This window comes from Mollisia scopiformis (assembly GCF_001500285.1).
Source record: "Mollisia scopiformis unplaced genomic scaffold LY89scaffold_16, whole genome shotgun sequence".
NCBI classification, from domain to species: domain Eukaryota; kingdom Fungi; phylum Ascomycota; class Leotiomycetes; order Helotiales; family Mollisiaceae; genus Mollisia; species Mollisia scopiformis.
Window position 1 is genome coordinate 902,914 of NW_017263596.1, and position 26,746 is coordinate 929,659.

Sequence of the window (26,746 nt, forward strand, 5' to 3'; positions counted from 1 at the left end):
GCAGTGTCCTTCTGCCTTGCAATTCATTGTGGTATCTACTTGAACTGCAACGCAGTTGCTGCTGTATTCCTACTAGAGGCTAATAAAAAGAAATTGTTTTGCGAACTCAAAACTCGAGTGAATTATCAAGCTAGATAGCCTGAGGTAGGACTCTAAGTCTATAAAAACACTCTTCCTCACAGTTAATCTCCTCACAACGTCTCAGGTCCATTGACACACGGGTCATACGTCCACGAGCCGGGAGGTTTTGTGACGGCTTCATGACCCCGGGTAAGAGAAGTCGTAATTTAATTTCACGACTTTTGAGCACGAAAAGTCCTGAAACGATTATAATCTCCATTCTTTGAATGTTGTTATTAACATATCTCTTTCCTCGTTCAAACCCACTATCAACACTATCAACACAAACAACTGCTGCTAACTTCCCATGCTTTGTTCATTTGTACATTTCTTTTTCTTGTAACTCATTGTCCGTACTTAGCACAGAATTTCTAGACTCCAAAGCATTCTGTGAAAGTTTCCCTTATTTTTGAGAAAAAAGCTTCAAAATGCTCTCACGACTTTTTAAGTCTAGAAAGTTTATGAAAGCTTCCCTGACTTAATTATAAGAAAGATTCTAACATGAGCTCACGATTTTTGGTTGCAGAAAATTCTACAAAAGCTTCCTCACCTGTCAACAAGAAAAGTTCTGATATAGTTTCACGACTTTTGGATGCAAAGAATTCTACAAAAGGTTTCCCAGTTTTTGAATTAAGAAAGTCGTGATACGATTTCACGACTTCTGGGCACAAAAAGTTCTAAAACAGTTTACCTAACTTTCAGGTTGGAAAAGTTCCAACACAATTTCACAATCTTTAGACACACAAAGTTCTAAACTATTTAAAGCTCTGCTTGCGGACGTGGACGTAGTTTTGTGCATGGAGATCAGTCATCTTGCGGTGGCTCTCAAGTTTATCTCAAGACTCTGGCGTTAGTTACTCGAGCTGCATTTGCCAACTAGGCGTCCGACTCACGGGTGTGAAAATCTCCACCCGTTGTTCACACTTCCCACAGGACTTGTCGATATTAAACTCCTGTATGAAAGGTTTTCCTAGCTTTTGACATGCAAAAGTCGTGATTCAGTTTTAATCTAGCAGTTTTGGTGGTCGTGGACGCAGACGTGCTTTTGTGCACAGAGATCAATCATCTCGCAGTAGTTCTCAAGTTCATCTCAAAACTCTAGCATAATTCACCCGACAAACAGACTTTACAACCCACCCATTATCCACACACACCACAGTACTTTATAGAAGTTTTGCTAGTTTTTAAATTGGAAAAGTTGTAAATTAATTTCCTGACTTTGAAAAAATCTAAGTTTCGAAATAAATATAAATTTTTCTCTCAAATTTATCTTAGAACTCTAGCAAGATTTACTCAAGTTCTATGTGCTAACTCGGCATTTAATTCACAAGCATTAAGACTCACTTTTGGTTTATATTCAATACAAAACTTCTAAACTCTAAAAGTTTTATCACAGTCTTCCTGCTTGTTGAATCAGAGATCTCTCACACAATCTCACAAATTTAGGAGATCATAAATTCTAGAAATGTTACAGCTCTCTTCTCAACTTGTCTTTTCATCTCAAAGTTGCAATATTTATTGTCAACATCCTCCCAACTACTGTCAACATAAATAAATATCACCAACTTCCCCTACACTTTCCTTCATTTAATAGTCTTTTCCCGTCACCCTCTTAAGCCCGGCCCACCTACCCCTCCCGGTCCAGCACCGGGACCGCCTCCGCCAACACCCTGCTCGGCTCCATGACTTTCCCAGAAAGGTGTGGAAGTGGTTTAGTCGAAGCATACCCGTAGAAATGTGGCGTTATATCGTTTTACGTGTGTAGCTGGTGAATCTATCGCTCGGGGTAGGGTTCAGTTTCCAGTAGTGAGGCAGATTCACTTGTGGAACTCGAAGTGGTGTGTTTTGTCGAAAAGGAAAAAAGTATGGAGTTTCGAGTTTGACATGGATTCACTCTTGGAAGTCGAAGTGATGTGTTTGTCGAAAGAAGAGAGAGTATGGAATTTTCGAGCGTGAGGCGGATTCACTCATGGGATTCGAAGTGGTGTCTTTTGTGAATAGGTGAGCAGCGCTAGCTAGAGAGGTATATAAACGATTTCAAACGCGGAAAGTCTTCCCTTTTTTTTACTTGTTAATCTTACCACGTGGCCGACGTACAAATCGTACTCGTCGGATTCGCTGGTCGCCGGGACCATGGCCATGGTGGATTGGGAACCTGTGTTGGCGACTTGTGTGTTCAAGATTGTCTGGCCTTGGAATAGAGAACCTCCTGGACCTCTGGTTGCTAATCTCTGATCTCATCTAAATTAGACTGCTGCCAAAGTTCCTGAAGACTATTGTTAATACTTCTGCAACAAAGGCCATTGCAAACTTCTTCCGGCATTTCCGTTTGACCGTGCAATGTTCTTCGATACTCCTAGAATGTATTAGTGCGATGACTGAAACTGTGAGCCAGGAGATCACTTTTCCTCTGTCTGCTCCCAAGGAAATCTAGTAAGTTCTTGGACCTTACTTAGTGGGACGTGAGACGTTTATATAATCGTCAGAGAAGATCGATTGACGTTTATGTTCCGAGTTTCACTTACTAGCGGCTTATGGATAGTGAATGTTGGATTTCGTTCACATCAATTCTTCGTGCTTGTGTAAGACGACTTATTGGAAACGACATTGATTCACGGCTTTGTGGACGGCAATGTGGATTGATTCAGATCCAAGAATAGAAAGACATCCTGGAAATATCTTATACCTTGCGACTTCGGCCTAATATAATTCTTGACACTTCAAGCTTCAGTTTCGGTTAAACCCCACTCTCAAATGAGTAACTACCAATCGAGGAAGTCATCATCATCATCATCATAAAAATCATCACGTGATACATTTCTCGCTGTCAATTGCCCAACCTGAGTCCGGGACTCCGCGATCCTACAGCAACTATAACAACAACAGGAATTAATTCCCATGTCACATACAGATAGCCGAACACGAACACGAAGCGGGAATAGAGTCCGAACGTTGAAAAAGGGGAGAGCTGCACTCTCAAGCGGTGACTCAGAGATCTTCGAACATTGACCAAGTCTATATAAAGTCATCCAATATCTTCTCTTTCTCTATCATCATCATCTCAACTCAATCAATCTTCAGACACCTGATCATTAGTACCTACCTCTCCTCACCATACATTCAATCCTCACTAACTCCATCAGACGAAAATGAAGCTCTCCTTCACCACCCTCGATGTCTTCACCACCACTCGCTACACCGGCAACCCAGTAGCCATCATCGAAGTCCCGGGCTCACTATCCACCACTCTGACTCAAGAACAAAAACAATCCATAGCCTCCGAATTCAACCTCTCTGAAATCGTCTTCCTGCACCTCCCAGAAGAAGGAACCTCTCCCTCTTCCCGAAAGATTGACAGTAAGCCTCAACCCTTCACTTCCAAGCTCTCAGTCCACCTTTCCTAATCCCCACCGCAACAAACAAACAACCTAACAACCCCTCCCAGTCTTCACATCCAAGGCAGAAGTCCCCTTCGCCGGCCACCCCACCATCGGCACAACCCACTACCTACTCTCCCTCCCCTCTTCCCCTCAAAATGTAACCACCGTCCACACCAAAGCAGGCCCAATGCCCATCTCTCTCTCCTCCGGCCTGGCCTCTGCTTCAATCCCGCACTCCTACCACTTGCACGCGAAAACCTATCATTCTGCCCTAAACGGCGTCGCTAATCCAGTAGCGAGCATCGTAAACGGGATGTCTTTCATCTATGTTTCTCTGCCTTCCCTTTCTGCTCTCTCTCAAGCAACTACTAATTTGAATGAGGTGGAGTTCGGATCAACGTATAACTCTGAGGCGTTGGATGAGGGATGGAAGAATGGGTTAGTGGGCACGATGTATTATGTGTTCGTGGGAGAGGATGAGGAGGGCAGGAAGAAGTATAGGACTAGGATGTGGGGGTCCAGAGAGGACCCAGGAACCGGGAGCGCGAGTAGTGGGCTGGCGTGCTTTTTGGCGTTAAAGGGGGAGGGTAAAAAGTTTTTGTTTGAGCAGGGAGTGGAGATGGGGAGGAGAAATGAGATTGGTGTTGAGGTTGAGTTGAAAGGAAATGGGGAGGGAATTGAGAAGGTTGTGTTGAGTGGTGCGGCGGTGAAGGTTATGGAGGGGGTTTTGGAGGTTTAGGTGCGATATACATGAGGGAGAAGGGGGTTTGTGAGAGAAGACTTTGGTGCTCAACTCATCGGGTCTGAAAAAAGGAGTCTGTAGCATTGAGATGACGCTTGTCAGAAATGGAATCAAAGTTTGTGTCGTTTCAACCTCTTTTCAAGTCACATGCACAAAAGGAGAGTACTAGTCTCTGACACCAAAAAGAAACGTGAGAGAGACATGCAGTAGTGGTTTACATTTTCGCACAACCATAACAAATATTCATGATTCATAATACGAGTATAAACGCTCACTGGTTCCACCCGAGACTTCGATCTCGTCCTATTGTTGCTACGCCAATTTTATGCCCTGAACTCAAACAACCCTCAAGCTGGCAATCATACTACTGACATGAGAACCCGTTAAATCACAACGCCACACGCCCTTGTCGTTACTACCATTTATCGCAGACCATACTGTGCATCCAAATAACAAAAAGACATGTCATTAAATCAGAAGCACGAAACGCAAATCCAATCAACAAAATCAAGTGCTCCATAATCCTAGGAAGAGAAAGAACTTGGCTGAGGAGGAATTCGAAAAGCAAGAGGACGTCCGTCATTGAATTCATTCCCTAGTGGTGGAGAAGCAACACTGGACTCAGGAGTGTAGACAACAGATGATGGAGCAGGGCTACTAGTCATTGGCGAGCCATAGAGATAGGATCTTGGATCAGGTGAAGTTGCCCAGGCGACGCTCATCCTCGCAGCTCTCGATTCCTCCTGTCGCCGGACCATAAAAGCATCCTGCGATGTTCCACCGAGAAGTCGAAAAGGTTCTGGTGTAACTTCTTCGGACTTGCATGACAGAGACCCGTCTTGCCCAGCCACACTGTCAGCATCACTATCAGTGTCTTGTGTCGTCATGAACACCCTCGTCTTGTTTTGCTGCTGGAGGAGATCGAGTTGTTTTTGGTAATCAGGCAGACAATTGCTGGGTCCGCTCACGAAGGGATGGGATACAGGCTTGTGATCTGACTCGATTGACTGCTTTGGCAAGTCTGCCGGCCATTCACTTGAGGGTACTGGTGCATAACGAGACTGGAAGGCAATTCCCGGAGGGTATGGAGCACACATAGGTGGACTTCCATACATATATTGAGATGTGGAAGTTGCGGGGTTGGAATTGACAATTGGGAGTACATGTGGCATCTGGCCCATGTAGAAGTCCATTGTAGGATGCAGAGGTTGGTTCGGATAGTATGGCTGGTAATTCTGAGCGGAGGAGGCGTTGAAGCGCATTCCTACGCCGGGAGGTGCATTTTGCGCCGTACCATCGTCCTTGGAATGGTGCTCCAATAGCTTGATTTGCATTTCATAGTCTCGCAGAGCATGATTGCTCTGAGAGTAATTCCCTAGCTCAGACCCAGGCTCGACATGGAAATCAGGCTTAGAAGGACCATCTTTGTTCCTGCCGGCGGTTGGGTCGAGCTGCTTGGAAAATGTTAGCTATTGTCCAGAACTATCCTCCCAGCACACTTTATTTTTGGGATGCAGACGTTCTTGAAGCTTGATCTTGACAGATTCAGCCTTATTATCTATTTGCTTCAGGCTTTTATCAAGGCCACTGCTTCCGATTGCCCCGAGAACGTGGACTCGACGCCACGAGCTGGCTACTGCTGAAATTTGCTTACAAGAGGAGATGCAATAGCTTGCCCTGCATCCTGGTCGATTCTTCTCTGCAGATGTCTCTTCTTGTTTTCCAATTCCAGAATCTCGAGCTGTAGCTGGTAATCGTTCAATGCATGGTTGGGGCCTCCTCTTTGACTTGCTTGGGACAGCTTCTTTTGTTTGATAGTGTCTAACTCAATATAAAATTGGCGACGGCGCTCCTGGGACATTGAGTCAATCTCCCTCACAAAGGCAGTTTTCCTGACCGCGTATTGACCAGAATTTGGTCCTTGCGAAGGTGCAGGTGGATGCTCAGCCTGGCTGGTGGACCCCATGCCTGCTTTGAGGATAGGTCCGGGTCGTTCCGAGATGGTATGATCTGCGTATTGATACTCCATGCCGGAGGGGATTTCATGCTCAACTGTGACCATTTTGGCGGGGATAATCAGTCGGAAGAGGAAAAAGTGGTGTGACGGAAGCTGTTTCGTTTCGTTTTGGAGCAGGGAGCGGTGATCGTCGGAGATCTCAAAACCTTAAAAGATATGGCTCAGTGTGATTGATGAACAAGATTTTGAAAAACGAGCACAATCACCAGAAGATATTTCAGGACTGTTGAAGAGAGAAGGGAAGATTGCTTGCTGGATAGGGAGATATAAGCTGAAACAGACAAGGCAGCCTGCCTGATTCAAGGCAAATCAGACCTTCGCCTCGGGTCGCACTGCAGCCTTATGCAATACGCCACATATCACGAGATGAAGAAACAATGAGAATTCGAAATAAAACTTCTTTGAACAGCAATTGCCCTACACTTCATTGAAAGATACTGGTAGAATGATACGAAGCTAAAGCTGAGCAAGATGGAAAGAGTTAAAAGGATATGGTCACGTGATATTGCTTCAAATGGTGAGAATGACTTACTTCAAATTGCGAACATCCTCCTCAATGTCAATTCGTTTTCGGAGAAATTCAATACTGACAAGTACAGCTGACAACACATGCGTACTGTCTGCTGCGTTTCAAACGTTGCTCGACTCACCAGAAACGTCACCCCTGCAAGAGCCAGTGATTCAAGTCAAAGCGGAGGATCTACAAACTTCGCGATGCTGTTTCAACCCCACAATCAGATCACCCACCAACGGCAGATCATAGCGATTCATTCTCTCGACACATTTTGTGTCAAGTCTTGGCATCTGAATCTATGCTTTGGGCATGTCGATGCGGCTTAAACAACATCCGTCGCTGAGAATAGCCCAGCTGAATGGCCAGACTGTTACCGAAACTGTTCGCAAGAGTTTCGAGCCTATGAACAGGCCGCAGAGGCTTCAAACAAGGTCTCAAGTGAGAACAGACATCCAGAGCCGCGTCATCTGAGTTTGTGCTTTCATCTCGTCAACAGCCGTGTGGCTTGAGAGTGAGGAGAGAGTCGACGGTCTTGGCATCTGAAACTGTCGGTGACAACCTGACATGGACGTTAGCGTGCTGTTGAAGATATATATGTTAGTTAGTTCTTCAAGCTCTTCAGTCTTGGCAGCACTTCAGTTCTTTACACTCATCGTCTATTTCAGTCTTCGCATTTCTTCGTCGTTCTTCGGCTGGTCCGCTTCACTTCATTCATTCAAAAGTCCATCTTAATTACAAATCTACAACATAATCATCATGCAGCTCCAATCAGTCCTCTTCTCTCTATTCCTCGCCACAGCAGTCGTTGCTAAGGGCGATGGCAACAAGACACTCTCTACGGCCGGTGAATGCAAAGAGATGAAAAGCCTCAACAAGCTCGTCGAACTCGCATCAAACACCACTAAGCTCGACAAAGTCACTAAGAACAACGCCACAAAGATTGCCGAGATCCAAGCCAAGGCTTCAGATGCCTCCACGCAGCTCGACACCCTTCAAAGCAACTCAACTCTAATGTCTGCCTGCGCCGTCATCGATGCTGAAGCCGCTGAAGAGGACCAATGCCAAGAGACCTTCGTGCTCCAGAAATTCGTCGCCTTCGCAGCAAACACCACAGCCATCTCTACCTTCACCAAGAACAACGCCACCAAAGCTGCCGAGATCCAAGCCAAGGCCTCAACAGCATCCACCAAGCTCACCGAGCTTACCAGCAACTCCACACTCCAAGCATCTTGCCCAGCTGTTGCGCAGAAGGACGAGTGCAAGTTCATGGACGGACTTCAGAAGTTCGTGGACGTTGCAAACAACCAGACTAAGTTGGACAAACTCACTGACGGAAACACGACCAAGGAGGCTGATATCAAGGCCAAGGCTGCGACGGCTCAGACGAAGTTGACGGCTATGCAGAGCAACTCGACTCTTGTGTCGGCCTGTGATGCGTTGAAGACGAGCAAAGATGGAACTTCTACTTCTGCCAGCTCTGCTGCTTCTACCACTACGGCTGCTGCTAAGTCTGCTGCTATGATCCTGAAGGGTGCTAGTGCTGGTGGAGCGGTCCTTTCGACGTTGATTGCTGTGTCGATTGGAATGTTTATGTTGTAGGGGATGAGTGTATATACATGGCTGTAGTCAGGTCATATGAATAGACTCGGCAAATGTGCTGGACTAGCTGCATCCTCTCTCTTCAATCGAACTCAATATACGTTCATTGCCACATCTGATGCCGACTTCGGTTGTCAATCTGATCTTCAGAGATCACTCACTGTTCCATGCTCTGAAATGTCGTAACTACGAATTTGTTTTGTCTCTGTGGAGCTAAGTATACTTGTTATGAACTATATGCTAACCTAGTGGCTGTTTGAACTTCATCCAGTCTCGATTTACCTACCTTCACCACAGCTAAACTTCGTCGAAAGTTCTACCATCCCATTTCCTTTTCACATATCTCATACTTGGTGGTTGGCGGCCCACAGTGGTCTCAACGGGCAGTTCAAGTCTGATTTTGAGTGGACATGGACCCTGACCTGACAATTATCCGTTCACGTCTTAACTTGACCTGAATTGAAAGCTGGTTCTGCCCACGGGGACCATCAGTGATGGGTGTAGACAACTTTGATGACATTGCCATCCCTGTCCCGAGTGGAAGCCCATGCATCCCCATTCCGTTTGAACAAGTTCTTTAGCCCTCGATTCGGCCATGCAACCTGACTCTTCTTATAAAATTCATAAACCGCAGCTGCACTTGGCGCTGAAAGCGTGATATTTGATAATCTGAGCTGAGGTGATTCCTTCATCGAGAATACGACATTCACCGTTTTCTCTAATGTAATGCTCCCCTTCGACCACAAGCCCCATTCCGTGACAATGCCAAATTGTAGCGTGCCAGGAGAATTTGGATCTATCACCAACAGGGAATCCCAAGTGGAGGAAGTACCTCTTCATAAAAAGAGCAGGCACTATCGAGGTGCGAAACATGGATCACAGGCAGTACCGGCAATATGGACCTCATTTCCCCCTTCTTCTGGCCACTCCGAATCGAACGGAGAGTATGCAGGAGCGCTGTTATGATCTCTGGCGTACGTGCTTTCTCTACTTTCATGTCCTTGACGAAGCGGGACACGTGGTTTTTATGTTCCCTCGCAGCTTTATAAAGTGAATATGCCAGTTCAACATTTGTAGCTGCAGCGCATACTAGTGCGTGAATTGTTTCTTTTTCGTCCTCAACGTAGTATTGTTGGCCGCTCCTGCTAGAACGCACACGAACACCGTGATTTGACACACTCGAGCATCTCTTCTCGAAAAACTGCAGCATCTCGGCAGCATCTTCTTGGAACATTGCTGCCACGGAAACGAGCTTTTCTGCTCTCTCCTCATGAATTCTGAAACCGATTCTCTCAAACCTGTAATCGCGCTTGTGTAAGCGATCCCATACTGCGTTCCTATACACTTCTTGCTTTTTCATTACTTCTGCGATTGCTTGACTCATGGACCTTAGCGCTTTTGCTCTTCGATTGATTTCAACATTCGAAGTATCTGTGTGCCGCAACGTGGGCTTGGTGTCCGGGTCCAAGTCGGGACCATCTTCTGCGTCTTCGTTTGAACAGTTTTGGGGGACTCCAAGAAAAAAATCTTCGTCTTCGACATCAATTACGGAGGCACGGGAGTTGTCTCTCGAATATTGATCGATTTCCTCGTCTATCTTTTGTATATTACCAGTCCTGTAGTCAGGAATAGCGTCGTCTTGGGTCCTCTTTTCACTAAAATATGCAGCACCCAGGTATTTTCCCCAGCCATCTTCGTCAGAGCTCGGCTGAGAAGATTCAGCAATGCCATTATCTTCTTCTTTGTTCTGTACAGCGCTATTAATATTCGTGGATCGCAACATTGTATATTCATCTTGATCAGTGCTTGATTCTGAAGCGTCATCGTCATTGGTGTCGGACGTAGCAGTATGTCCTCCAGCATTGCCATTATCGTTGTTTAAGAATTCTTGCTCAGTATAGCTTGCAGCGTCGGGCATTGAATCGCTAGACTGTCTCTCAATGATCGTGTATCCTTCGGCAACTCGACGAGATATGTTGTCACTACTCTCAGAGTGAGACCTGATATTCTGTTCTGCCGATGCCAAGACCTTGTCACCAGGTTCTTCAAGCTGCATTGTATCATACAACAGCCCTCTGTCACCCATCTCCAGGACATACTTCTTGATGACCTTTTTATGCCTTCCCAAAGTTCGACTCGAGAAGCCCTCCATAATCAACTCTTTTCTAAAGGCCTTCCAGACAAGTTTATCATCATCCGGATATGTTGTCAAGATACTCTTCTCCTCATGAGTTCCTCGCGCTTGCAAGCTAGCTGTTACCCAATGCAGAGATTGTTTGATATCTCTCAACTCCTCGCCATGCGCATCCATGTACGCTTCGACCTTTCCCTGAGAACCAATAGCCAGCATATTCAAGAACAGTGATATGGCTTGAGTGTAGCTTGAAACTTCTCCCCTGATCTTTCCCAGGTCTTGCGACTCTCCGCTGCCGAATCTGAATCGTTGCCATAGCTTTGTTACACTCCTCTTCTCATCCGACAAAGCATTGTACTTCTCGAGAATCTGCGTCAAGATGTTGAGCACTCGTCTGCAGTCCCCCGCTAGCGTAGCTAGCTCCTTCCTTCGGTTGTCTTCCTTCTGATTCAGAATGGAATCAGGCTTTGAGACTTCGACTTGGAGGCGGTTGAGGACGAGGCGCAAAGAGTTGACCTCACGTGTGAGCTTGTCGTGGACTCCACAGGCCTTGAGAGCATTCTGTACTGTATTGTACGCTATTTGAGTGAGGATGATGAAGTCTCCGATTGAGTAACCGAAAGACATAGCGGTGGAAGTCAGGTGGGGTGAGACGAGGCTGTGGATGCGCCGGTCACAACAAGTAACTCATTCGTCTTCAACAGAAGTTTGGGGATTAATGCACGAGCTCCATATAGGATGGCAATTTTTGAGATTATGCGATATTAAACTGGGCAAGTGAAAAAGTAGAGCTGTGGAAAAGTTGAGGTTGCCCGACTATCACGAGGCTTTGCTGCATCCCAGCACCTGCATATTGTGGCTTGTGAGGCGGATTGAGAGGGAAACCTCACTTAAGACAATATCCCGTCTTTGAAGAGAAGCAGTGTGCCGTTTGTTCAACAGCAACACTTGTTGGTGAGGCTGGGTTTTAAGGACCATAATCACCTACACGACACGTAGCTGTAGCCTCTAATCCGTCCCATTCGAACTTTACGCCTTTTTAGCCTCATATCATCCTTTCGTGCTTGCATTGCAATGGAACAAAAGGTTGAACCGAAAAAAGGAGACTCGAAGAAAGGAGCTATTGAAGGACAAGTAGTACCACAGCATCCCGGAAGTACCAAAGTGGTGGAGGAAATGTCTTCCTCTCATGATCAGCTATCTTTTCGACCTAGCTCTCTAGAGAACCACAGCCTCGACCTCCACAATGATCATTCTGCAGCTTCCGAACATCGAATATGTCGCAACGACGAGATCGATCACTTCAAGGGTAGCAAAGAAGAGCTCAATGACGAAGAGGAGAATAATGGACTCCTAGGAGGTGTAGACGATATTGAAAATTCAACGACTCGGATCGAAGATTCAGGACCACGCACCTCTGATGTTCCGGAACCGTACTCGTGGGAATCTTGGCTGGGGTCCACTCAGGCAATGGACGAGGGGACCGCGATATTTGAATACTCAGACTCGGGGCCGTTTAAAGTCCTCAACGTTCGACCCCCGGAAGATTACAGCAATGATCCAAATATCGTCGGTACGCTGTGTGTCATGTGTCGCTGGATGTTCGATCATCTGCGCTTGATCATTGACTACTTTACATATCCCCTGTACCGTCTGATGTTTACGTTAAGCATTGGAACTCTAGCTTGCGGCTTAAGCTTGCAGCAGACAGCGGTTGTAGAATGTGTAAGATGATGTTGTTAGATCTCAATAGTAGCCACTTTACAGAGACGGACGAATGGCCTTTGCAGATTCAACTGATCTTTGAAGAACGCAGAGTACTAAAATTGTGGATCTCATGCGAAGTCAATCACGCGTGGCTCAGATCTGTAGTTTCCATCTTCCCAGCGACTGTACAAGGTACGTATGAGCTATTTAGTACTCTTGTACAATATCAGTCATCCAGTCGTCTAACATTTATAACAAAGATCATAGAGGTGCCTTGCACAATAAGACTTCAGATGAAAATGCTTTAAATCTGGCAATTAACTGGCTCAGACAGTGTGTAGCTGACCATAGTTCTTGCGGGACAAGGAACCATGGCGTCAAGCTTCCATCTAGGCTACTTGAGCTCCATTCGAATGCCATAAGACTTCGAGAGGCGTGTGAAGTCAGTAGAAATATGAAGTACGCTACACTCAGGTAAGTCTCAAATTCTCGGAGCAGAGCTTCCTGTAGATTTTCTTTGCTACATCAGAAATTATACTTCTCGTTCGTGCTCTGAAAACGTTTTTCTCTTAAGACATGAATCTCTGTTTTATTTTCACCAAAATAAATGATAAAGAAGTTTAACGACTCTGAGATCTTCACCACAGCCACTGTTGGGGACCAAGAGGAGTCGAGGCAAAACTCACAAAGGAATTGCTGGAAGACTTTCGTGCGAATATTCGGCCGGAGTCTCTCCCAAGAACATTTCAGGATGCTATCTCTATCACCCGGAGACTGGGGCTTGCATATCTTTGGATTGATTCCTTGTGTATCATACAAGACGATCCTGTTGACTGGGAAAAGGAGTCGATTTCTATGAGCGAAGTGTACGGCAACTCTTGGGTCAATATTGCGGCGTCCTGGGCCAAAGACTGTAGCGAAGGGTGCCTCTACAGGAGCAACCCCAAAATAGACAGATTCCAAGTCGAAGTCAAAGCTTGGCAAGATCGTCAAGTACGGTTGCAGACCCTAGAAGTGATCCCGGCGAACATGGTGTTGAATTCAATATCAATGAGCGTGCTGTCAGATCGAGGTTGGGTACTCCAAGAACGTCTCCTTTCGCCTAGGACGCTACATTTCACCAAAGCACAAATATTCTGGGAATGTAATACGCTACTGGGATGTGAAAGCTTTCCAAACGGAGTTCCCGCATGTACTACTGTGTCTGATATCCATATCGTCAAAAATAATTTGTCAGAGCAATGGCACAGGATCATTACCAAATACACTCGTTGCAATTTAACGCAACGTCGAGACGTACTTGTGGCGATGTCTGGTATTATCAAAAGGTTACAGGAACAAAGGCAAGACATTTGTGTTGCGGGAATTTGGAGACAGGACCCCGAGATGCAACTTCTTTGGATGAGGTCCCCAAGTGACGTCCAGAAGGCTCGATATCTGTACACAGCTCCAACGTGGTCATGGGCGTCATCGCAAGGCCCAATACAGCAACAAGAATGGCGATTCATGTCCAAAGAGCAATGGTTCGTCCGGGTACTTAGGATGAACACTAACCCCGTCGGCCAAGATCTTCTTGGTGAGCTTCGTGGAGGCACACTTTCACTAGCATGCAAGTCGCTCTTACAGGGCAAAATTCAGTTTCGTGCGAATGCGTATGTGACTGGGATCAGACTAGTAGTTGACGCTGGCTCCAGAAAGACGCCAGTTGACGTCGCTTGCAGGCTTTGGTGGGATACTTTTTCACGCTATGAATATGTCTTCCTCTTGCCTTTCGTTTGCAGCAAAGGGGGAAACGACACGTATGGTCTCATTCTTACTGCTAATGCCAGTAAAAAAGCGACGTATGAGAGGGTTGGATATTTCGAAGAATCGTGGCCCGCGCGTGAAGAAGTCGAGTTTCGAGATATTATTGCTCTCAAGTACGTGATCAAGAATGCTCACTATCGAGCGTCAGAGGCGGCTTTTGAAAGTTTCATGCATACTGGAAACGAGGAATGGGGTATAATTACTATTATCTGAGCGTAGGTAGCCGTGGAAAGTCAAGAGGTCAATTGCAATAGCCTCAATCTATATTTCACCACATGATAACCTACCTACCTGCCGTGTTTGTGACTAGTGATGCACTAGAGACCTGCAGCCTTGACCTCTGCGATGATTGTTCTGCAGCTTTCGACCATCAAATATTTCGCAGCGAAGGAATCCATGACTCTGAGAGTAGAAGCGAAGATCTGGAGGATGAGGAGAAATGAAAAAGCAGCTCCACGCTACTGACTCGGGTCGGGATCGTGATGTCAACTAACCTTTTTTTTAGTCTTAGTATAATTAGATATTCTTCTTCGCACACCACATCATACCACTCCACAATAATATCTCTGCCTCTCAATACGGAAAGAATCAAGGACTGTTCTTGCCTCCGTTCGTCGACAAGATGCAATCTCCAAATTATAACACCACACCATTATCACCGCCCCTATCCGCAGCTCCAAAGAGGTCCTTAAAATTCATCGCGATCTTCCGGGGTCCTATCTGCATTGTTGTTCTTTACCTTTTCAGCAGCTATGTCGTTGCTCTCGCCCTCGCCGTGGTATATCTCTTTCTCCGGCTCCTGGAATCGCTAATACCAGATGCCCATCTATTCTTTTCCGGATGGAGCTTCTCCGGCTTTTTGTTCAAGATTTGGTTCCCACTTTTCATGCTTGGCATCAGTGTGGAGGTACTCACGTACGCTGCATGGTTTCTGATGGGAGTATTAAGGAAGCGCGAGGATGGCGGCGACCAGAAGTACAGGATCTTGGCGGAAAGTGTCTGGCGGGCAGTACATATGGCTATTCGTTGGGCTATGGATAGGTAGATATGTTCGTCTTTTCATACCGAATCAGGAGAACCACGAGAGAGGAGAAACAGGCGTGGACCGCCCAGGTTGACTAGGCTTCCACACAAAGAAGGCTCAGATCGGCTTATACTTACCGCTACTGAAAGCAAGAGAACAACATATTAGAGAGTTGGATACTTCCAAGAACAGATCCATTCTCCTGCCAACATTCAATATCCTCTCCGTCTGCAAGAGATTGTCGAGGATACTCCTCATCGAGCGCTAGATGAGGCTTTTGAAAGGCTCATCGATCATGGAGACGAGCAATGGGGTGTGATTACTATCATATAGAATTGAAATGTAGATGTGCAGAGTGTGGAACTCTGCTTGCGGAGACAGCTCGTTGTGAAATAACATGTTCAGATTAATATGCACTTGCAAAGCATCTAATCAACAATTTGGTACCAGAACAGGATTCAAAGGGAACATGAGCAATTGAGAAGCTGATGAAAAACAGTAAAAGATGTGCAGGTAGGAGGAAAGCAATTCTGTCATACTATGATATGTATTTCTTCCTTCTCCTCGCTTTGGCGTCTTTATTGTCCTCATTCGGTGTCAATAGAACATGATCTGCCTGGACAGATTCCTGCTCATCTGCTCCAACCACCCAGGTATTTACAACCTGCTTGACCTCTTTCACCTTCCTCTCTTGTGTCTTTGCTTCTCCCACTCGTCTGATATAGCCTGCATACACCACAACTTCTGCCACGCCCACCAGCATACTACCACCCATGCTCAAAGCTAGTCTCATGGGAGTGCTCCACCATCTTGCTGTAATCCATATTCCTGCAGCACATGCCACGATACTGATCAAAACATTGAATATCAACGTCATTTGTCTGTCAACATCTGCGTATGTCGTACCGTCATCATCGGGATCTGATGTCTCGATTGATTGATAGCTGGAGGGGAAAGCATGTGCAGCAGAGGCCATTGGGAAGCGCTGGGCAAAGGTTTCCGCTGGCGGAGGCGGATTCGTCATGCGTTCGTAGGAGCGGGCTTCTTCCTCGCGGCGGAGACGAGCCATCAGAGCTTTGTATTCTGAAGTCTACTAGCAGATTTGATTAGCCTTTGGACTTCTGATTGGAGCTGTTCGACGATCTCGCATCTTGCTCCAAGATTGACTTACAGGCTCAGGTTTAGGTGGAGGTGGTGGAATATATATTCTCGATCCTTTGAGTAGCAACTCCAATCTACATGGCTCTATCCCTTGTTCTTTCATTTGATTCGACAGATCCACCACCTGTCCATGCGAGATTGGATTGCCAATCTTTGCATTCTTTAGAGTTGGCTCTGTAGACGTAGCTTCTCTGGTATTCTCTGCTGAAATCTTCTGTGGGTCTGTTGTATTCTCTGCTGGCTGTTCTTGGCCATGTATCTCGTGCTCCTTGGTTTCATCTTCCTCGGCGTTATATTGCTTCTCTTCCAAGGATGATGCGACTCGTAGGCTCTGGATCTTTTCCAGAGCCTCCACTATCGACGCTGTCATGGTTAGCAGCACCATGTTGTCATATTTTCATCTCATCTTGTAGTGATGTTTGTGTTCGAAGTCTGAAGATTAGGTGACAGCTTGAAGCTTGTCGCGTGGACCTGCCGCGGTGCTTCAGATGACCCGACAATGGTCTAGTCTAGCCGAGAAAAATATATTCGGAAGTCTACTGCTTCAACAATTTCACCACCATCTTCGTGTACGCCCTTCCGTTCCACAGTCGCTTGAACACTTCCTAGGTTTCGATTCGATTACGACCGGTTTCCAATGCTATAATACTCGGATTAGAAGCACGTCTTTTCCTACAAACGGAGGAGCTAGGGCGATGAGGATCCGATCAACGAGAGCTTCGATGCTTCTCAAACGAACCCCAACATCGACCTCACAGCTATTTTCTACATGTTCTAGATGTCAATTGGCCGCTAGAAGACCACAGCTACCTATTGCGACTACATTATGTCGCCATCCAGCTCGAAGGAGGCAGTCAGCTTGGGCGCAAGCTGTTTCCGTCGCCTCGAATGTTTTCTCCAATGCGACATCTCGCGCCGCAAGCGATGGAAACATCAGCGTGGACCCTCTGCGGATGGTAGCTAAAGAGCTGAAGTTCTTGACGGGAAATATTCGACAGCTTCTAGGGTCCGGGCATCCGTCTCTGGATACAGTCGCAAAGTACTATACTCAAGCTGAAGGAAAACATGTGCGGCCACTCATTGTGCTTTTGATGTCCAGAGCTACATCTCTGTCACCAAAAGCAGCTCGATACGGTGGCCAGCAGAGTGCTACAGACATTGACAATGCTATCTCCCCTCTGTCAATACTTTCAGATGTCAATCCCTCGACGCCGTCAACAAATCCGATTGCTCATACTCAAACTTCCTATCCCGTAGGCGACAGCGAGATTCTTCCATCGCAAAGACGACTCGCCGAGATCACCGAGCTGATACATACTGCCTCGCTGCTTCACGACGATGTTATTGACCATTCAGTATCTCGACGTGGAGCACCATCCGCAAATCTCGAGTTCGGGAACAAAATGGCTGTTTTGGCAGGAGACTTTTTGTTGAGTCGAGCTTCGGTAGCTCTAGCTAGGTTACGAGACGCCGAAGTGACTGAGTTGCTTGCCACTGTCATTGCAAATCTCGTGGAGGGAGAGTTCATGCAATTGAAAAACACAGCTCGGGATGAAAAGAACCCAGTTTGGACAGAAGATGCAATTACATATTACCTTCAGAAGACGTACCTGAAATCTGCGAGTTTGATCTCGAAGTCATGTCGAGCTGCAGCCTTACTGGGTAGTGCCGATGTTCCAACTGTTGATGCAGCATATCTATATGGGAAGAATTTGGGGCTTGCGTTCCAATTGGTGGACGACATGCTAGACTACACTATCAGCGAAAAGGAATTGGGCAAACCAGCTGGAGCGGATCTGGAGCTAGGTCTGGCTACGGCACCTCTGCTGTTTGCCTGGAAGCACAACCAGGAACTAGGGTCTCTGGTGGGCAGAAAGTTCTCTCAAGAGGGCGATGTGGCTAGAGTAAGTAGTAAAGCCAAAGCTTCCCCACTGTTCGCTGACATGATCACAGGCTCGAGAACTGGTGCTGCAGAGCGATGGGCTAGAGCAGACGCGTGCTCTAGCTGAAGAGTACGCAAACCGAGCTATAAACTCGATCAGTTCATTCCCAGACTGCGAGGCGAAGGAAGGTTTGATAGATATGGCTATCAAGACACTAAAGCGACGGAAGTGATATAATGTGCTACGTGACTGCTGTATATTACAACCTCCTCTTACATGGCAACGTTCCTGCCAGCTGTATAATGACATGCATTGGGGTACGGCATAGATAAATGTATTATATGGCAAGCTCTCCATCGTATATCAGAGGATGGAGAGTAAAATAGACGACCGAAGTATACCTTATTACCACCAGTATCATCTCACTTCATTCGCTTTAACTTTCAAATTTGTGAGACATTTGCATTTCAGATGCTTAGCCAAAGCAGTATTCAAACATTGCAATAATAACTTGGCCAGAGACGCGGGCATATGAACTCGCTTGAAGCTCAGGGGTAAATCACATGCCGAGGCTCATAGCGCGTCTTCGCTTCACGACACGACTTTGAACCTCGCGTCAACAATCCATTTTACACAACACAAACGCGTTCATGGATATCCAACACAGAATTGAACAAGCTTGGCCGTTGATTTCACAAAATGGCTTCGGTACCAGGTAGTCGAAAGTAGGCTTCAAACAAACTCGGGATTCAATCATGCTGACAAAACTTTCTTTGTCAGGACCTCGAACATGAAGACATATTCTCGACGCGTCAATGGGATCGCAGAAGGTCCTCCTACCAAGAAAAGGCGTCTCGATGAAAGTTCTGCTGCAGAGACTGTGCCGCCAGCGCCCCAATTCAAGAAATCGTCAATCCAAAATTACTTCAAGCCTCTGCTCCTATCCTCAAGTCCTCCACTCCAATCTCCCCTCCCGTCCTCAGATGCTATCGAACCTGCGTCTACTCCGCCATCATCTCCCCCACCGGCGATACCAAGTTCCCCTCCAGATTCGAAGCCTCTGAAGAAAAGAAGACTCAAAACACGACCGGTCCTCCAGCCAATCGAGAATGGATCTGTGAAAGTCGAGAAGAACCAGGAAACCAACAGCAAGCTCTCACAGATGCGCCTGGATCTCGGACAGCAGGTATATGAGGAGTGTTCAGTCTGCCATTACTACTACGACCGCAGCGATCCTACAGACAGAAAGGCGCACGACAAATACCATGATTTTCATACGAACAATGTCCAACCTAAAACCGAGGATCCGAAGGTTGTGCTATGGGAAGAAAATATCGATGATAAACACCACTCAATCCGAGCCATATGTCGGACTTCATCCTCGACATTGAAGGAGGGATTCGTGGAAGCGTTTTCTGCTACGTATCAGGACATGGGAGGAGAAGGTATCGATGAGTTGAATCTTTGGTCCGAGATCAAGAATCCGCACGATACTACGGATGAGCGTAAAGTACCGCGGTACAAGGGATATATGTACTTGGTTGACCGTCACCCGGTCAGTATCCTGCTGGTTGAGCGCATCAAGTCAGCAATTTTCTTCCCATTCAAGGATACCCTCGAAGTAGACGAGGCTAAGGGAAAGCCACAAGATGTCTGCAAGATGTCAGTTGATAGAATCTGGACGCGATCTAGCCATCGAAGGAAGGGTTATGCCACAAGATTGGTGGACATAGCACGTTCGAATTTCATTTCCGGATTGGCACTTGGGAAGAAAGATGTGGCGTTCACGTCCACGACGCAAGATGGAGGTCGATTTGCGAAGTCTTATTGCAAGGGATTATTTGAGGGAGCGGAGTACTTAATGACTTTGTCTTGATAGATTGGTTCAGGAGTCGTTTGTATGATACCCCTGCATGGATACGGCGTTGGGTGGAATAATAGGACAATACAGAGTCTCATTGATGGATGAGTTTTTAGCTCAACACTATTCCTTGATCGATGATGGCTATCACATCTTCACGCTATGCTCTGTCGTTCATCTGAAACAGTCTTCAACGAAGCTCTGGTAGTTCCGGGCCCATGGTACGCTAAAGTCATGGTTCCTGAATTTTATTATGGGTGCATTCGTCCCAGCTCAGCACATTAGCCTCAAAAACACTTTTTCACCACGGCCGGAGTATCATTCATAAAACCCCTGCGCACAATGGAAAAAGTATTTCTCAATACCCTAAGCCTGCTGAAAGTTCGTCTCTAACTCCTAGTCTCTCGTCAAGTCAGACATTCTCTGAACACTCATCAGATATGGGTACCAGTTGATCAGATGCTCTGGTTGCCAAGACTTTGAGCATAATACACCAATATCCACCCGTCACACAGACAAGATGATTCGTCGCATTTCAGATGTGTCTGTGTTTGTGAGACTCCGGGGAAATTTTGTGACGATTCCCCACATCAACTGGTGGCAGCAGCCGCTAAAATAAGCTTTCGGCTGTCTCCTTATCAATGAAATGGTCTGTGCCCGATGAGAATCATAGGCACCGAGAATCCCGAGTTACAACAACAGAACACGAGCCTCACGATCTCGTCAATGATCGAACGAATGCGATCACCATAGGACTGAGACATCCGGTGGCACATACCCATCGCCATGTCTGCAGATTTCCCAAGCTCGAATCCCTTCCGGCGGAAAGCCTCTGCAACGGCAACTCCAACCCCTCAAAGCAACCCCTCCACCACCCAACATGCCGCCTATCAAGCAGCAGATCCCCAGCCTGGGTCTCTCAGCCTCGAAAGTATAGATGTGCCGAAGAAAATCACGAAGAAAGTCCGTGTACAATCTCCTCCTCCGCTGTCTCCATCGACTCCGTCCCTACCGGACTCGAACTCTACCATTGGGGAAGAGAACTACTCCTTCTCTGCCAGACCTCCCACGCCACCGATTCCTCAAGATGACGACCCTTTTGACACCACCACATCCGATATATCCGAAGATGAAGAGCTTAGCAAACCAAATAAAGCTCCAGCAAACCCTTTCTCACGGACGTTGGAAACAATGGAGCATCCCCAGCGAGATATACCTACTATACCCCCAACAGGTGTTTCAAGTCCGGGCCGGGCGTCAATGGATGTGGAAGCTTTCAAGAGACTGTTAATGACAGGAAGTGCTGAAGTAGGAACGTCTACACCGCCGACTGCATCTCAAGTCCATGTTGTACATGCATTGGGTGATGGAGGAAGCAGCACGGATGCATCATCTGTCTCAAGGCAGTCTATATTTGAAGCTATACAGGAACCCCATCCGGAATCACCTAGGACATCACACGAGATATCAGAACCAGAAGATGACCGACGACAGCTAAGGGGAGAGATATCGTATTCATCGGGAAGGAAGAAGCCCCCACCACCAAATTCGAGGCATGGTAAGCTGATAAGAGTGGAACTACGAGATGACACCACATTGAGTGCTCTTCAGTCACCCCCAACACCAGGATCCATCACATCACAACATTATTTTAGTTCGAGTCCTCGCTCGCAGACAGACCTCAACAAACCGTTACCTCCAGCACCCAATCGTGCCAGCCATGATTCAGACCGGGAATCCATATTCGATAAAGAAGCCGCGGGCAAAACACCGGAGTCACCATCACCGGAGTCATTACAACAGAAGAAAACAGCACCAGCTCCCCCTTTGAGTCGACGGCATAGCCAAAAAGTCCCAGAATCCAAGCTCAATCGCCCTGCTACCGCCAGACTATCTCCGAAACCCGAAGAAGAATTATCTTCAGCTTCTTTGACACCACCCCCCAACGAGAATACAAGACCACGATCAAACAGTGGACGTGCACCCCCACCTCCAGCACCACCATCTCGCCGAATCGGTTCAGTAAGAATGAACTCTTCATCACAAAACTTACCATTATCTTCACCGTCCAGTGTATCACTACCTTCTCCACCTCCAGCCCGAGGAACAGCTCGATCCATATCAGGAGGCAAACCACCATCTGTACATAGTATGGACCTCTCCACCCCAAGCAACAAACGAGCCTCGGTCATGCCACCGCCCCCTCCACCTCCTCGACACGGCCGTACGAGTTTCGACGGCCAATCTCCTGGTACTTCCAGGAGAACAAGTAGTGACTACCCTCGACGAAGTATGGATAGTGCGAGAAGAGGTTCAGCAGCAAGTTCTGTGCTACAGATGCCAGAAGAAGTTCAAGGACCCGCTGGACATGATATCCTGGCTGATTTGAGTAAATTGCAAGCGGAGATTGATGCGTTAAGGAATCAGGCGGAAAAGGAAAGAGTTTTATGATAGGTTTTGTTGCATACCTAGGATTGAGAGGGATGAAGATAGAGGGGCGAAAAGAGGCTGTGAATACGAATAATGTATTTAGGGCAGACGGACATGATATCAATGGATTGAGATGAATATCCAATACCAAATCCTGGCTTACCGGCTGTTTTGAGTGAGCTTGGGACATTCAACAAGAGTTCGAACTCGCTAAAACAAAGCACGCCTCGCCAGCCAACCATTAACGCCTCTATTTGTAGCCGAGTGTAGATGGAGTGCTGAAAGTAGGACCTAAACACGGCTGAGGCAAACGTGCATGAGCTGAGCATTTCAGCTCTAGAATGTCACTCTGCTTTAAAAACAAACCTATTTGAGAGCACCACCCTTCCAGCAGTTTTACCTCTTTATCTCCAGTTCTGCCAGATAGATTGTCATCCGAGTACTCTCGGATATTCTTGCCTACGTTCTCGCCTACATTCCTTGGTTTGTTACCCCTTTGTATCAGGAAAATGTTTTTGTAACTTGACAAACATCACAGCTCAAATCCACCTAGTTGAGAACTCTACAATTCATTCCATAGGCTCGGACATTCTCGAAGAAGTTTATACACAATGTCCGCCATCCAACTCCCAAAGGATCAATACGCTCACGTGGGTGCACCATCAGAGTGGTGGTGGCACATCGGTACCATCTCCACGGCCGACGGATCCCGGACCTTTGGCTTCGAAATCAACGCTACCGGTATAACTGGCATTGCATCCTTCTCTCAAATCAGCATCACGGATGTCCAAAACCAGATCCATTACCAGAGCAGCGCCGTGTTTCCCTGGGACGCTAATTGGGCAGAAAGCGACTCCACCAAGGCATGGTTTGTGAACGTTGGAAAGGCTCCTAGTAATGGATCTGTCAGTATGACTGGCAATGACTTCGGACAGAAGAATGAGATGTCGATTGTAGGAGAATTCCTCGACGCGGAGACCCAAACGCCTTGTTCGATCAATCTGTCGCTCCATCAAACGGGTCCTCCTCTCTTGGTATTTGGAACGGGCGTTCACACTGATGTCAACCCACAAGGCAAGACTCCTCTGACCAAAAACAACTATTACTACTCATTCACACGTCTCTCCGCCGTCGGATCTATCTCCATGGGCTCAGAGAAGGTGTCGGTAGTCGGTACGACCTGGATGGACCACGAATACGGCGCCTTCCCCAACAACTTCACATGGGCCCTCCAAGACGCAACCCTCGACAACGGAACCCAACTATCCAGCTTCGCGCCCCCGGATGCCGACATCAAGCTCGGCCTTGCCTTTAGTTCATTCGTCTCCATCATCTGGCCCGATGGCAACAGTACCTTCGAACAAAGCGTGACGACACCACTAGGACCTGTCTGGGCATCCTCGTTCCCTGCGAAGGGAAAAGGAAACTCCTATTTCACGCAGTACAAAGTTGAGGTTCCAAAGTATAATACGGTGCTGCTGTTTACGGCGTCGATGCCCGATCAGGAGTTTCGGCAGCAAGGGACGGAGAATCCGCCGGTTTGGGAGGGGGTCGCTATCGTGGAGGGGACGTTTCGGGGGGAGATGGTCTGTGGGACGGCGTGGATTGAGCAGAATTTTGGGGGTGGTGCGACTGGTGCGCTGAGAGGGGGTAGGGCGGGGTTTGTGGATTTGAAGTTGTGATTACGAGCAAAGGAAGGAAGGAATGGATCTTGACAGGTTGACTTATTGTAGAATTGATTCTGGAGAGCAGTATTTGGGGCAGAAAATGAGGCATGTAATAACTTTATCGCGAATTGGACATTGACTTGAGAACTAGTCTTGAACAGAAGTAGCTTGATATCAACAAACTCAGGTGAAGTTCAGACATATAGTTATTCTTGGCGTCCCGTTCAATCGAGTAAGCTCAAGCTAGAGTAAGTGGGCACGCTTAACCTTAACAGATCATCGTTCTCTTCCTGAGCATTCAACTAGGAATACTACATTGTCTTGAGCACGGACATTAGTCCGGAACGAATCTCAGGTCTTGACATGGCCATTGACCTCTAGGTCCAAGTCCTGACACAAATACAGACATTGGACAAATGACTCAAAAATCTGTTCCAACCACTTCAAAGATTGACTCAAGTGCAGACATTCAGCCTAAAATTGCCTTTCGTCTTTGATATTGAACTTGATCCCGGACATTCATCTCGAACACAGATTCTGTAGTTGACTAGAAAAGTCCTTTGCTAACCAAGTGTTGACGAATGGCCTCAAACTTACCAGAGTTAGTCTTGCTAGGCTTCAAGTAAGAGATGCTTTCTTTTCACAAGTCAAGTAAGATATGTATAGCCGCTTCTTAGACGACCCCCAATGTTCGGTTTCGAGGCTCAGATTTGAGACTGAACACTAACAGATGCGTGAATTTCTGTCTTGCTTCCAATGATTCAACTTAAGTCAGAATCTCGGTAATGCATAGTGAGTCAGATCTGGCTGGCTGCCCTCGTGGGTTCTCAACTTTCTCTACTCCAGCAAGCCGCTGAGGCTTGTGGGAAACTGCTGCTCTACCCGACATGATCGATTGCGAATATATCTTAGCCTAGGTACGGCTTTTCATAAAAACTCTTTTAATAGTGAAAGTTCTGATAAACAAGCTGTGAATGAGAGAAGAAAACCGAGTTAGGATTTGGAGCTAAGACTTAGATTAAAAGTCCAATTGTCCAGCTTGAGTCTGGAGCTTGACTAAAGCTTCAGAATCTGAACTTCAAGTAAATCTTGTTGTTCTATCCTAAACATGGACATTCACCTTGAACACCGATCTTGAATAGAAGACAAACAATTGAACATAAATGTAGCAACCAAGTTCTTTCCGCTCTGTGATCTGGAAACCAAGCCGCAGACGAATCTGTCACAAATCACATACCATGTGGAATAACAGGAATACCGCTGCCTAGGACAAACGATACGAATCTGCGTAGCCCGAAGACCATGATCGAGAGTCGCGGCCAAGGTATCCAACGCAACCTCTGCGATCAACACCCTTTCTGACAACGTGGTGTCCGTCACTCCAAACATCGAAAGTCGGCAATACTATTGCTCTTCTCTTGGATATCCAACGTAGCTTAATCTTGGTACCAAGCAGAGTCACTAGCACGAAAACGAACATTCACAACTAGCAACTAAAACGCCACCGAACTACGCAGTGTCTATCAATCACGAAAAAAAAAAAAAAAAAAAAACAGAACTAATTTCCATAAACAGCATAAAGTATACAACTCCTTCTAAACATCCCAATTCTTGCTACACATCTCAATTCCCTATCAACTCCTCAGCTTAAATCACTCGACTCGACTCCAAACACACACAGCAAAACAAGACAACGACATACCTTCACGACGAGCATACTTCATCTGAATCAAATCAAACCCATATCTCAGATCCGCGCTGATCAACTCAACTCGCCACACCGCCACGCCACGCCACGTCCCCATCCGTCCCTCCGTCCAAGCGGTGGCTTCCCCCTCTCTGCCAGCTAGTCAGTCAGGAACCGTTTCACCCCCATCTAGTTTCCCACTTCGTAAAACTTAAACTCAAAATCATCCTTCCTTCCTTCCTTCCTTCCTTCCTTCCTTCCTTACCTACCTACCTACCTACCTACCTAACTAGCCAGCATTTAGGAACAGCACTCATTACTTACTCGAGTAGGAACTCGTAACGAACAACCCCAAACCCCCGTCAATAAAACCCTCACTGATATAAAGAACACGTACAAGTTACTTGCAAAATCGGCTTCGTCCCCTTTCGCCTAAAAAAATTTGTGAGCACAGACCACCTCGTCCATTTTCGGCGCTAGCGCATAGCTCCCTTGTCATCCCATGTACTCCAAAGTACCTGGGCAACCTCCATTAAAGGTTGCTTATGACATCCAGCCACTGCGTCCTTTGCACTTAAAATCTGGGGAGCTGACCGCAACACTTCTCTGACCTCTCGCATCTCGTATTGCTCGTTCTATTGATGCTGCCTATGTGATCTATCTACCAATTGTTCATGAACATTAGGGGTTCGCAGAGTTTAGAACTCCAAGGTGTCTCCTTCATGACTGGGGTAAGCACCATCTATGAATCTCATTGACTCGATCAGGCAGCTCTCGGACAGAATATTCGTCGGAAATTCTGCTCTAAATAGCCTCTTCATCACATACCCAGAGTGCCGGCCAACCTTATCAAGAGTAGGTTGAAGGATCCAACAAGGCGTCACCCTCAGACTCTCGCCTTCTCTTCTCAACTAGTTCATGATGTACGGGCCGTACAGCAATCCAATCGCGAACAAAAGTTCTGAAACACTCATCGTGATCTCAGCTCAGGCCGAAGGAGTTCCTGTATTCGGT

At 46.8% G+C, this 26,746-nt stretch overlaps 12 protein-coding genes across 12 annotated transcripts; 9 read left to right on the top strand and 3 right to left on the bottom strand.

Annotated features, from left to right (window-relative positions):
- The first annotated feature begins 2,997 nt into the window (after positions 1-2,997).
- Positions 2,998-4,355, top strand: LY89DRAFT_686557 (Diaminopimelate epimerase-like protein). The gene is made up of 3 exons (XM_018215314.1): positions 2,998-3,215; positions 3,264-3,477; positions 3,566-4,355. The coding sequence occupies exons 2-3, from the start codon at positions 3,270-3,272 to the stop codon at positions 4,237-4,239; spliced, it is 882 nt and encodes a 293-aa protein (XP_018069319.1). The 5' UTR covers positions 2,998-3,215; positions 3,264-3,269; the 3' UTR covers positions 4,240-4,355.
- A 1,370-nt stretch (positions 4,356-5,725) lies between these two features.
- On the bottom strand, positions 5,726-6,393 carry LY89DRAFT_126514 (uncharacterized protein). The gene is made up of 2 exons (XM_018205199.1): positions 6,140-6,393; positions 5,726-6,094 (listed from the first exon to the last, which is right to left on the bottom strand). Exons 1-2 carry the CDS (start codon positions 6,302-6,304, stop codon positions 5,876-5,878), a joined length of 384 nt encoding a protein of 127 aa, XP_018069320.1. The 5' UTR covers positions 6,305-6,393; the 3' UTR covers positions 5,726-5,875.
- A 1,136-nt stretch (positions 6,394-7,529) lies between these two features.
- LY89DRAFT_588749 (uncharacterized protein) lies at positions 7,530-8,372 on the top strand (the record flags this gene model as incomplete). The annotated part of the gene is made up of 2 exons (XM_018209498.1): positions 7,530-7,847; positions 8,031-8,372. The coding sequence occupies 2 exons, from the start codon at positions 7,530-7,532 to the stop codon at positions 8,370-8,372; spliced, it is 660 nt and encodes a 219-aa protein (XP_018069321.1).
- A 2,074-nt stretch (positions 8,373-10,446) lies between these two features.
- On the bottom strand, positions 10,447-11,133 carry LY89DRAFT_540000 (uncharacterized protein; the record flags this gene model as incomplete). Its single annotated transcript, XM_018208153.1, has 1 exon — positions 10,447-11,133. A coding segment is annotated over one exon (687 nt), but the record flags the coding sequence as incomplete, so codon positions are not given.
- A 224-nt stretch (positions 11,134-11,357) lies between these two features.
- LY89DRAFT_126569 (uncharacterized protein) lies at positions 11,358-12,688 on the top strand. Its single transcript, XM_018205200.1, has 2 exons — positions 11,358-12,405; positions 12,474-12,688. The coding sequence occupies exon 1, from the start codon at positions 11,581-11,583 to the stop codon at positions 12,238-12,240; it is 660 nt and encodes a 219-aa protein (XP_018069323.1). The 5' UTR covers positions 11,358-11,580; the 3' UTR covers positions 12,241-12,405; positions 12,474-12,688.
- LY89DRAFT_569883 (HET-domain-containing protein) lies at positions 12,539-13,710 on the top strand (the record flags this gene model as incomplete). The annotated part of the gene is made up of 2 exons (XM_018208581.1): positions 12,539-12,687; positions 12,861-13,710. Coding segments are annotated over 2 exons (999 nt in total), but the record flags the coding sequence as incomplete, so codon positions are not given.
- A 785-nt stretch (positions 13,711-14,495) lies between these two features.
- Positions 14,496-15,327, top strand: LY89DRAFT_126575 (uncharacterized protein). The gene has a single exon (XM_018205201.1). It carries the CDS (start codon positions 14,642-14,644, stop codon positions 15,062-15,064), a length of 423 nt encoding a protein of 140 aa, XP_018069325.1. The 5' UTR covers positions 14,496-14,641; the 3' UTR covers positions 15,065-15,327.
- A 269-nt stretch (positions 15,328-15,596) lies between these two features.
- Positions 15,597-16,642, bottom strand: LY89DRAFT_620215 (uncharacterized protein; the record flags this gene model as incomplete). The annotated part of the gene is made up of 2 exons (XM_018210904.1): positions 16,215-16,642; positions 15,597-16,133 (listed from the first exon to the last, which is right to left on the bottom strand). Coding segments are annotated over exons 1-2 (912 nt in total), but the record flags the coding sequence as incomplete, so codon positions are not given.
- A 121-nt stretch (positions 16,643-16,763) lies between these two features.
- LY89DRAFT_649566 (decaprenyl-diphosphate synthase-like protein subunit 1) lies at positions 16,764-18,500 on the top strand. The gene is made up of 2 exons (XM_018212068.1): positions 16,764-18,108; positions 18,158-18,500. The coding sequence occupies exons 1-2, from the start codon at positions 16,900-16,902 to the stop codon at positions 18,317-18,319; spliced, it is 1,371 nt and encodes a 456-aa protein (XP_018069327.1). The 5' UTR covers positions 16,764-16,899; the 3' UTR covers positions 18,320-18,500.
- Positions 18,501-18,722: 222 nt separating this feature from the next.
- LY89DRAFT_784012 (uncharacterized protein) lies at positions 18,723-20,041 on the top strand. Its single transcript, XM_018222744.1, has 2 exons — positions 18,723-18,812; positions 18,868-20,041. Exons 1-2 carry the CDS (start codon positions 18,787-18,789, stop codon positions 19,961-19,963), a joined length of 1,122 nt encoding a protein of 373 aa, XP_018069328.1. The 5' UTR covers positions 18,723-18,786; the 3' UTR covers positions 19,964-20,041.
- A 554-nt stretch (positions 20,042-20,595) lies between these two features.
- On the top strand, positions 20,596-22,696 carry LY89DRAFT_126828 (uncharacterized protein). The gene is made up of 2 exons (XM_018205202.1): positions 20,596-22,553; positions 22,613-22,696. The coding sequence occupies exon 1, from the start codon at positions 20,735-20,737 to the stop codon at positions 22,397-22,399; it is 1,665 nt and encodes a 554-aa protein (XP_018069329.1). The 5' UTR covers positions 20,596-20,734; the 3' UTR covers positions 22,400-22,553; positions 22,613-22,696.
- LY89DRAFT_126829 (uncharacterized protein) lies at positions 22,697-24,081 on the top strand. The gene is made up of 2 exons (XM_018205203.1): positions 22,697-22,861; positions 22,917-24,081. The coding sequence occupies exon 2, from the start codon at positions 22,990-22,992 to the stop codon at positions 24,058-24,060; it is 1,071 nt and encodes a 356-aa protein (XP_018069330.1). The 5' UTR covers positions 22,697-22,861; positions 22,917-22,989; the 3' UTR covers positions 24,061-24,081.
- Positions 24,082-26,746: the final 2,665 nt, after the last annotated feature.